The following is a 10,639-nucleotide window of genomic DNA, read 5'->3' on the forward strand; positions in this document are numbered from 1 at the left end:
TAATAATAAAACAATTTATTTTTGGTTTAATATTATAAATTTTATAAAGATAATAATTAAGTATTCTGTTATAATTTAATGATTATACTAATTATATTTTAGATTTTTTATATCTAAAATGAGATGTTTATCATGTATTTGATTGTGTTTATCTGCAGTTAGTTACACGAATTCATATWTGGGATGAAATCGGATAGGGATGAAATCGTTTAGGGATGAACGAGTTTAAGAGTTTTAACCAAATGTTTTATAAAATAGTATAGATATATATTAAATTATTATAATTAATTAATTTAATAAATTTTATTAATTAATATTTTCTTATTTTTTAGACTTAATTACATATTTGCTTCCTGTGATTTGTGGGGTTTTTAAGAAACTGGTCACTTGAGTACAGAAAAAAAGGAACAAAAATGCCCTCAAGGGTAACGGATTAACTGGATGCCCGTTAGAGTGAATGACCAATTCGGGCAAAAATGACATACGTCGAGTCCTAATATATAACAAAATGAAGTTTATGGACCATTTTCGTAAAAACCACCAAAGCACAAAAAAATAAATCCGTAATTAACTCTAAATATTATATACTTCAAAAATATCAGTAAATCTAATAAATGGTCATAAAGACAAGTTAGCGATGCATTAGGCCGTCACAATTGTTATTGCCAGATTGCATCTTTTGTAACGAAAACACCGATCTAATCGTAATTGACTACGATTTTGTGAAGGCATATAGTCGAACACGGCTCATGAGTGGCGAGGAGCTACTAGAGCAACTACCTACGATGCAACAACTTCTGCATCGTCTCATTGGATGTCAGGTAAACGTTCCTTAAACAATAGTTCTCAAACTTGTTTCAGGTTTTTTAGATTTTGCTTTCACGGCTTTTGTGAACGGAAATGTACTAAATGAATCGGGTTTTTTTTTTAGCCGGAAGGAGCAGCTTACTATAACTATCTTGTGCAATATGCTTTGGCTCTAGTTCTCAAAGAAAGCTTCAAGATCTATTGTGCCATCAATGATGGGATCATAAATCTTGTGGATTTGGTATCGTTTTTCCGGATATTTCTTGACCGTATTCGACTGAATTTGTGTCTTTTTTTGTCAATCTGATCGCTAACGAGATCTCGGTTTGTTCTAGTTCTTTGACATGCCTAAACCCGACGCTGTAAAAGCTTTGAATATCTACAAAAAAGCGGGGAAACAGGTGTCAATCATCATGTCGTCCTTTTCTTTTCTTATTATCGACATTTGTACAAATTCGTGTGATCCGTTCACGATATTTTCATTTCCATTAGGCCGAGTATCTTGCTGAGTTCTACGACTTTTGCCGACACTTGGATCTTGCAAGGAGCTTCCAATTTCCAACGTTGAAACAGGTACATAACCGATCGTCAGTTAATGAAACATAGAGTTTCAACTTGAATTACAAGACGCCAAAAAAAATTCTAAGGGTCTTGATCGACCGGGTTATAGTACCGATATTTATAAAACCAAACAACTAGGAGTCTTATTTAAAAGTGTTACAATAAGTTTATAGAACTCATTTGGGTGTCTTTGACAAGTTTTTTAGGACATGTCTGAAATAAGGCGTACTATTAATTTTTTATATAACATTATTTGAAAAAATGTCTTATAAAAATCAGTGTCCTGTAAAAATAAGTGTTTATAGGAACTTCTCCAAAGTGTCCTAAAAAGCATTAATACGACACTTTATTCAGAAAACGTCCTAAAAATTTAATAAGACGGACAAACATATCATATAAACTTATTGTAACACTTTTTACATGAGACGTACAATAGTTTGGTCTTATAAACTTAAGTATTATAAAGCAGTCTATTACAACATCTAAACATAGGCATGTAGTATCTTTGTTTAATGCCATGCGAAATGGTTTCCCGATGTTTCTGTAGCCGCCACCTTCGTTTCTTACGACAATGGAGGAGTATATTAGAGAAGCTCCTGCGGTAGCTTCGGTTTTGATGAAGAGATTGGTACGCACGCTTCCTTTTTTAAAACACGAGTCGCGTGAAAAAGGACTTTATCGTTTGGAATTGTTTGTTTAAAACGAAATCAGGAGTACGAGGATATTGGAGAGGATGATCAACAAGCCGGAGACGATAACTCTCATGAAAGCGAGAATAACAACGAACAAGTTGAAGACAAAGAGGCAGTGCAAGCTAAGCCCGAACTTGAGATTGTGAAAGACGAACATGTTCCACCAGTCGTAGTCGCCACCAATGATCACGATATTTTGGTAAGTTCCATTTTTACACGAGGACTGGTCTTTGAGCCTAGAGATGACCAAAAACCGGTCTCGGGCAGGGTCTGGCCCAAATCGGTGTTAGTCCTTGATTTCCTTTTCGTAACCGATCCCAATCCTTGAATTTTCTGTAAAAACGATAATTGGTTACGAACCGCCGGGCCGGTCCCAATCGATCTCAGTCCCAATTGGTTCCGGTCCCTGTTCTACGCCGGACCAGGCCCATTTTGACCATCTCTATTTAATCCCGCTCGTATCTTACCAAAGCTCCACACCTTGAGATTCACAAAAAGCCCAAAGCCCAACATGAAAAGTCCTAGCGAGCGTGAAACCCAGGCTCAAGCTAGGCCTAAAACCTGATCACGTCAAGCTTTTGTTTGAAAGATCTGGGCTGAAAAACTCTCATCAGGCCCATTTTCACACAAAAAGCCCGACATGGGCTGAAAAAAAAAAAAGACCGAGCCATGTTTCTTATTAAAAACAACTTTGAAAGATGTGGAGCTTATTTAGTTCTTATATTTTGTATTATATTACAAAAATATCAACTTCATCATCAAAATTACTCAGATTCGTTACTACAATCAACTCTCGTTATTAACACGCAAGAGTAAATTTTGTCCGTTTTACGTGCAGGGATTGCGTGAAATAAACCAGAAAGCTGCAGAATTAGACGAAAGAAATGCAATGGCCCTTGCCATTGTTGAGAACGGTATGCAGTCGTTTTACTTATAACCGTTCATCTACTTTACATAAAAGAAATAAAGAATAAATATAAAGCCACTTTTTTGCAGGTAGTCATCCTCAATCGTCGTCTATAGATTGGGACGAAATCAAAAACACGCCAGGATGGGAGCTTGCGCTCGTCGAAAATAACATCAACACTAGTAACAACACTTCACAAGCTCAAACGGTTAGTTTTCATGTCATTTTTTGCAACTTTGGGACAACAGTAAACGTTCGCTAATTGAAGTTCCCGATTTTTTTAGTGTGGTGGATTCGACAAATTCTTATTGAACAGTTTATATGAAGATGACGCGGCTAGAAGGCAAATCCAATTGCAAAATGCTGGATACAATGTAGGTTATAGATACGATTCACGATATAATCCTTTCAACCAGGGACCACTACCGCCACCGCCACACCAACTCCAAGATCCGTTCGCGATGTCAAACGGAGTCTCACCCATGATGAATGTGCAAATGGCGATGATGCAACAACAACAACAAATGACGATGAACCAACAACCACCATATCAAAATCAATATCAGCAGTTGTATCATCAACAGAACATGATGGTACCTTACAATAACGGGTATCCAATGGGAACTTCAAATCCATTTGCAGATGTTTACGAGTATCCTCAAAGTAGTACACAACCACATGGAAATCACGGGTTAATTTAGAATAACGTTTTTCGGTTTTTCATAGAAATTAAGACTCGGAAAATCATACTCAAAGTGAAAATTTGTCAATCGTTCGTTAGCTGCTCCAAATACGGGATATGAACCGACTACTTCTAGGTTTTCACGATAAAATCGTAACTAGTTGGATAACAGTAGTTTGATTATTCGTTTTTTACTTTAAATGCACCTTTGAAATATTTGTATCGTAGAATTATAGGCATTAATTTGATCTAGGGCATTTTTTTAATTTGTTACTTTGGCATGTTATAAATGAAATCATAGCATGATTTTTCAAGGTGTTACGGGGTCAGGTTCATATATCTTTACGATTTTGTTTGGAATGTTATAAAAGTTGCGCCTTCGTGTTGAGACGCAGTCTTGCCGTCACGTTAACTCCGTGACGTGGATATAAGGCGTGGGTCATGGTGTGTTATGACGTTATAAGGCGTGAGAGGAAAAATATTGTTGTATTACTTTCATTTGTTGTTCTTTATTTTCATTACTTTGATTTTGTTGTTTGATTACCCGACATGGGCTGTAAAGAGTGACATACTTTGTATATTTAATATCATTTTTGTAAACTTTGTAATTTTTAATATCAAATTGTCAATTCATTGTTCTTATTTTGTTTATTTTTTTATATGAATTTAAATTGTTAATAATTTAATAATTATTGTTCAAGACACTGATATAAGTACAAACACATATACATACACACACATATAAAGAGAGATTTGCCACCTTAAGACACGCATTGAAGAACGCTATGGTCTCGCCATAACTCGTAAGATTTGAGACCTGACCTTGCCGCCACGCCATGCATCATGCCATTTAGAATCTTGGTTTTTTTTTTTATTACAAACAAGTTAGAAATTGCAATATACGATGGTATATTGTCCCGGAAATTGACACATGAATTGTAACCTCCCGGTCCTTTGTGGGTTTACGAGTATAAATTACAAGTGTACTATAAGCCTGTAATAATAACCGTTACTTCAAGTCATGGCCGTCTCTTAACATGTTATGCGTGAGATTTTGAATAGGACCCCTGAAATTTTGGAGCCCAAATTTACATGTGTTCAGGGTCTTTTTATCGACCTGTGTAAAAGTATAGCCGGAATTATTTATGTTGAAACCATTAATTGTTTGGTTTTAGGTTCAAATCATTGATGGTTTACGTTTAGTTTCAGATTGTGAATTGTTTTAGGTTTAGTCTATTTTTGTTCTTAACATATATTCTATGTTATCTCATTTATACAATGTAATCAAATTTTTTGAATATAACATGGTCTCTAAAAAATTAGAACGTCCTTGCTTCAAGTTTGTGGTGTTTTTATTCGACGATTAGAGGTTGTAAAAAGTTTAATTGGATTAACAAAAACGAAAAACGAAATTAGGAATAATCTGAAACAAAAATGCAAAGGTGGAGGACCAAAACTGTAATTTTTTATTTAAAAAAAAATAAAAGACAGAGAGCTCTCAGAAGCTTGAAGCTTCTGCCCGCCTCCCCGTTCTCTCACTCTCAGGCTCCCTCGCTCCGGCCAGCTCTCTCGAATCTCATCTCTCTCTCGCACTCACTCGATCAATTTCTAAATCTCTCATTCAGGTTTTGTCTCAAAACCCGACTCAAAATTTTAGAATTTTGACCTAGTAATTTGTCCTAAATTGATTAGTTATAATGTTATACCATTATGCTTACATGATTTATTTGTTTGTTTTGAGTTTTTACGTTTGAGTTTTGATTCTTGACCTATATTTTTGGGCTAAATTTGCTTTTGTATCTGTTAAATTGATGTTACTTTTCTTAGCTTACTTTTAGTTTCCCTAACCTTAATTGTTGTTTTTATCGATGTTAATTTGTTTAATCAATATAGGGTTCTTTAAATTTGGTTAGCTAATTTAATTTCCAAAACATCCTATTTAGTACTAAAATCCTAGATACATAAGAAAATGAAATTAGAAACCTAGAAAGCAGAAGCAAAAATAACGAGAATCAAATACATGAAGTTGAAAACTTATACAAAAGCAACCCAAATCCCTCGAAGGTGGAATTCGGCTAAAAACACATCGAGCGGCTTTGCTGGCATTTAATCAAATTTAAAGGTGCATCCGCTCAACAAAAATCATAGATCCTAATACATGTTGATACTGATATTATACCAGTTGTCAAGTTCATATATGAAAACTTGTAGTTTTGTGTAAATTTTGAGTGACATTTTTATTTTGTAGTTTACACATATTTAAATCGATACCACAATTCTATCCAGGGTCGTCCCTGATCATAGGCTAAGAGGATGACGGTCTAGGGCACCATAAGGCCAAGCACATCAAATTTTTAAAGCCCAATGTCTAGGTATATTGGTTCATTTTTCTTTGGCTTAAAAAAAAGTTACCGTTACCGTCCACGCGTCCAGTCCACAGTCAAATGACATGTTCATCATCCTCCCTCGCTCACGGCCTCACGACTCACTCCCTCCTCCCTCGACTCTCGCTCTCGCCTCGCATCGCATCGCATCGCATCGCTCACTCGCTCTCGAAATCGCAATCGCCAATCGGCTTTGACAGTTGACTGTTAATCGGCTCTCGCTCTCGGCCTCTCGCTCTCTGCCTCTCTCGACAATCGACTGTCTCTCGCTCGCCGACTGCCGTTGCCCGTTTGCCGTCCGTCTGTCGGTCTGCGAACTGCGACTATCGCTCTCGCCTCTCGCTCTCGCCTCTCGCTCTCGGCCTTGACTCTTGAGCCCTTGACACTTGTGAGGTAAGGGACTTAGGGTTATTTTATAAGTTTCTAATTATTGTTTGATTGCAAAACCTAATAATGAAGCTGTGAAATTGGTACTTTGTGGTTTGTCATTTATGTTTCATTTGTTAATTTTAGGGCTGTTTAGAAGAGGGTTAGTATTAGTATAGGGCAATTTGTTTTAGGGCTGCTAGTATTAGTATGGAAGCTGTGAAAGGCCTAAGATTGATGCTTATGTTTTCTCTTTTATCAATTTGTCCAGGTTGCTTAATCGTTTCACTTTCTTGGCAATTTCACAACACGAACCACGAAGGACCATTTTTGTTACACGGGTTTTGGTTTATGTCCCCCATTGCATCATTTTTGTTATATTTAAGGGGCATTTTTTTGTTTGATTGACTAGGTTCCAAAACCCTTCAAATAGTTTATTTTGGTTTTTATTTACACATATAAGGGGCATTTTTTTGACTTTCCGCTGGGCATCCAAAATCTCAGGGCCGGCCCTGATACTACCGTGGTACAAAACTTCCAATAACACATACCAACCAAGTTATCATACTTGGTACAATGCTATCAATCGATTGCAATTGATACCAATTTTATTGGTATGATTGATACACATATCGGTTTGGATTGTTTTGGTACAAAATTGCCACCGTACCAAATTCTCACCGCAAACATTTAATTCTTTCTGCCCTTGTCCTTTAAATCTCCCACCGTCTAATTCTTCACCGCCATTGCCTCCGTTGTTTTCTCACCCCTGTCACGATTCCAGTTGCCGAATTGGGCACTCACGAAGTCACGACTTCAAGCTTTCGGCATCCGGCAGCCTTTTGCTTCTCAGCCTCTCACGGTCTCACATTTCCCCTTCTCTGTAAGTTGAAATTTCTAGGGTTTATTAGGTTTAGTAAATAGTATTCGCTCTTTAGAGGCTTAGACTTGACTAATTGACATGTTTGTATTGGAAATTTGGAATATGCTTATATGCTTAATTAATGTTTCTGTTACCTAGAATGCTTTTGAGTTCTCTTATCTTGAATGAAAGGGTAACACATTACATACCAGTGGTTACAATTTATAAATTTAGTTTGGATTTGCGAACTACAACTTTGACATTTTTCTGTTGATTTGTTTGGGAACTTTGTTTAATGATTCTGTTATGTTGAACTTTGCAATCTACACATTTAGTTTGGATTTGGGAACCGAAGTGCTAGTCTTGATAGTGTAGACTTGTAGCGAAATTGCTGGGATATTTGACAATTGACAGTGCTTGCAAGTTGTTGGGATACTTGTTTTATATAACAGGACCACCCTAGAAAAAAATTCCTGGTTCCGCCTTTGGCAATAGGTAAATAAGTTTTCTCTTTCAAGCCAATATGCTGGCAAGCTAATATAGGTGTTATGCAATCAAGAACATGTTTTTGAGTTATGTCATTTCTAGTAAAGAATGTGTATATGAGCTATTACATTTGAGTTATGTCATCTGAGACTTTTGATTAGTTTACCTACGATATGAATTGACCTTCTAGCATTTTTTTAACTAAAAGCTTCATCCATTCAAAAAGAGTAACAGTCAGAAAGAAAAATAGATAACAATCAGTGTTAGAAAACTTGCCTCCATTAATTTGTCAAGGTCAACCTTGGGATTTTCCATGCACCATTTTTTTTAGGTGGCGTTTGTTTATGGCTTAAGGGGCTTAGTGTGACATCCGTCACCAAACCAGGTTAGTCAACCGTAACTCGAAACCTAACGTTAGCCCTTTTAGTAAATTTATGTGCTCACATGCTTCCTGATACATAAGGTGTGAAATTTTAGGAGTTGGGTGGGTTCATTTTTTTTCCCTTTAAGTACTCTAGTCATTCTAATAGTAGAGGAAAGCTAAGTGTTCATAATTCCTAAGTTGAATTTCTTTTCCCGAGTACATAATTGGTCTATACAAATGTTTTATGTGCATTGTACCGGTGACTAAAAGCCTTAAGTAAATGAATTGAGTTAATAATGTTAACTAGTTGAGTTGTTTAAAAAAAACCTAATAAAAAAAAGAAGCTAATATTATCAAAAGAGCTTATCATATAAAGAAATAAATCAAGTAGTTTTAAATAAATTAAATAATATATTTATGTATAATTATCCATGGAAGAAAATGTAAGGGAGTTTATCCCATCTTTTTTTTTCTTTTTCCTTTTTTTTCAAAATTTAAATATAGTAGTTAGTTGTTGATAATCTTCAATACTTCTTTATCTCCTTCTAAACCCTAATTACTCTCATTCCTGAGAAAAACAAAACACAACATTCTCTTTTTTTTTCCCTTTTGCTTGGTCAAGAATCATCATTACCATCAAGTTATTCAAAGTTTTGTTCTTCAAACTTGCAGGAAACAAGTTCCTTTGATTCCTAAACGAAGCCTTTGGTAAGCGTCCAACGTTTTTTTTCCTTCTATAAGTTCTTCTCTAAATCCATAAGAAATCTAATTTTCTTCTATTTTTCTAATGACCCATGAAGGGTACTTGAAGCCTACAAGTGATATCTTCATCACAAATCGTTGAGTTGGTAAAAACCTTCACCTTGTTTGTCTTTCTATMGTYTTTATGATTTTCATTYGATTGTTAATGTAACTCTAATGGATGGAATATATTTTTGATTAAAAACATTTAGATTTTATAAAAGAATAAGTTTTAATGAGTCTTGGCTAATAATAGAGTCTTTGGTGTGGTTGTTTAGTAAAAACAATGTCGCTTGATYCATTCCAGAATCTGGGCAGAAAATGTGTTGACTTGGAGAGKCCGTATCTCAGTCATAACATGGAGTTAAAATACGAATTTTGGGTCTAGGTTCAAGTTCAATGAGTCTACTTTCTGTTCCAAGTGGTTTCGTGTCAAAACAACAAAATTAACTTGGTCAAAAAGCCTTTACCGTTCAGGGTCGCAAAGCTGGAATTTTTGGACAAAATCTAGGACGTTTTGGGTGCCTCACAACTCCCTCATTTTTTTTTCGAATTCTTTGGTAAAACTTTTCTGGATTGAGTTCAATATGTCTATTAGTCTCTGTAAAAATTTCAGAATTTTTGGAGGTCTTTAAGCATTTTATTTTGTATATAATTTTCTGTTGTGCAAAACAGAACGATTTACTGACTTGTACTTTATGTTTTTTTTTTTAAAATTAGTAAAAYATTAATTAAAATTAAGGAAAATTTCTGAAAAATACCTAAGACTCGGAAGTCTCTACCATTAAATTTTGGAACCTTATYTAATTCATTTAAGGTATAGGAAAAATTCTTGAAGTAACCTAAGATTTCGGTTAAGAAACCAAACTTATAAAGCTTGGGCAAACCATCGATACTTAGGTCGAGATGACTACCCACAACTAATTGACTTTTAGTTTTACGACGCTTGGTAAAATTGTCCTTTAGAAATACCAGGCCGATCATGTATATTTCATTGATTACGAGATTACAATGGTAAGGTTTTAAGCCATGGCCATGTGTAGCTCACACACACCCTTGTTTAATTGTACATTACTTGCTTGACCTCTCGCATACCTAATACCATCCACTCACAGGTGAGTTTCGTGGCCCTTTTACTTATATACTTCTTTTGGGGGGGGGGGGGGAATGATACTCAAAAGCTATTTAACTGTTTTTAAGCTGTGTTGAACCCTTTTCTTTTATTTATTTGGACAATTTGTGTGTTTATTATTGCAATGAAAGTACTAGTGTTTGATTCCTATATGAGATGTGATTCCTATATTCCTATTAAGCCAACGGTTTAGCTCCAGCTGGTAGATGACATGTTTGGAAACCTATCATGTTCTTGTTGTATGATTAAATTGGTTATTCAATTATTCCTATGTATTAATGCTGAATTGCGATATATGTATACACACTGTTGTCCTAAACGCTCTCGATACACAACAAATCCTCTTTTGTTATTTAAACCTTCGAGCTCACCAACATTATGTTGACGTTTTCGAGTATTCATTTTCAGGTAATACTCATCAAAATGGCTAAGAGTGCTAGGGTTGCTTGTGGACCTTAGAGAGACCTAAGAGATTCCCCGCGTGGGTTTTTTTTGCTTGTGGCTAAGTACTTCTGTTTGAAATTTTAACTCCATGGCATCACATAGTCAACAAAATTTCTGTTTGAAATATAGGAATCACATCTCCTATAGGAATCAAACACTAGTACTTTCATTGCAATAGTAAACACACAAATTGTCCAAATAAATAAAAGAA

The 10,639-nt window shown here is 35.4% G+C and overlaps 2 protein-coding genes across 2 annotated transcripts in view; both read left to right on the plus strand.

Annotated features, from left to right (window-relative positions):
- The window catches only part of LOC112501195 (putative clathrin assembly protein At5g57200), a 9,768-nt gene extending 6,100 nt beyond the window's left edge, over nucleotides 1-3,668 (plus strand). The window contains exons 6-14 of the mRNA XM_025104879.1: nucleotides 729-821; nucleotides 932-1,048; nucleotides 1,143-1,208; nucleotides 1,300-1,380; nucleotides 1,916-1,996; nucleotides 2,080-2,259; nucleotides 2,899-2,974; nucleotides 3,057-3,175; nucleotides 3,252-3,668. Of these exons, the coding sequence (XP_024960647.1) occupies nucleotides 729-821; nucleotides 932-1,048; nucleotides 1,143-1,208; nucleotides 1,300-1,380; nucleotides 1,916-1,996; nucleotides 2,080-2,259; nucleotides 2,899-2,974; nucleotides 3,057-3,175; nucleotides 3,252-3,668 (1,230 nt within the window). The remainder of the gene's footprint in view (nucleotides 1-728; nucleotides 822-931; nucleotides 1,049-1,142; nucleotides 1,209-1,299; nucleotides 1,381-1,915; nucleotides 1,997-2,079; nucleotides 2,260-2,898; nucleotides 2,975-3,056; nucleotides 3,176-3,251) is intronic.
- A 3,218-nt stretch (nucleotides 3,669-6,886) lies between these two features.
- The window catches only part of LOC112500131 (mediator of RNA polymerase II transcription subunit 28), a 15,027-nt gene continuing 11,274 nt past the window's right edge, over nucleotides 6,887-10,639 (plus strand). Inside the window, exon 1 of the mRNA XM_025103448.1 lies at nucleotides 6,887-7,282. The gene's annotated coding sequence lies outside the window, so the exon portion shown is untranslated. The remainder of the gene's footprint in view (nucleotides 7,283-10,639) is intronic.

This window comes from Cynara cardunculus, assembly GCF_001531365.2.
Source record: "Cynara cardunculus var. scolymus isolate 2C chromosome LG 17, CcrdV1, whole genome shotgun sequence".
Taxonomy (NCBI): domain Eukaryota; kingdom Viridiplantae; phylum Streptophyta; class Magnoliopsida; order Asterales; family Asteraceae; genus Cynara; species Cynara cardunculus.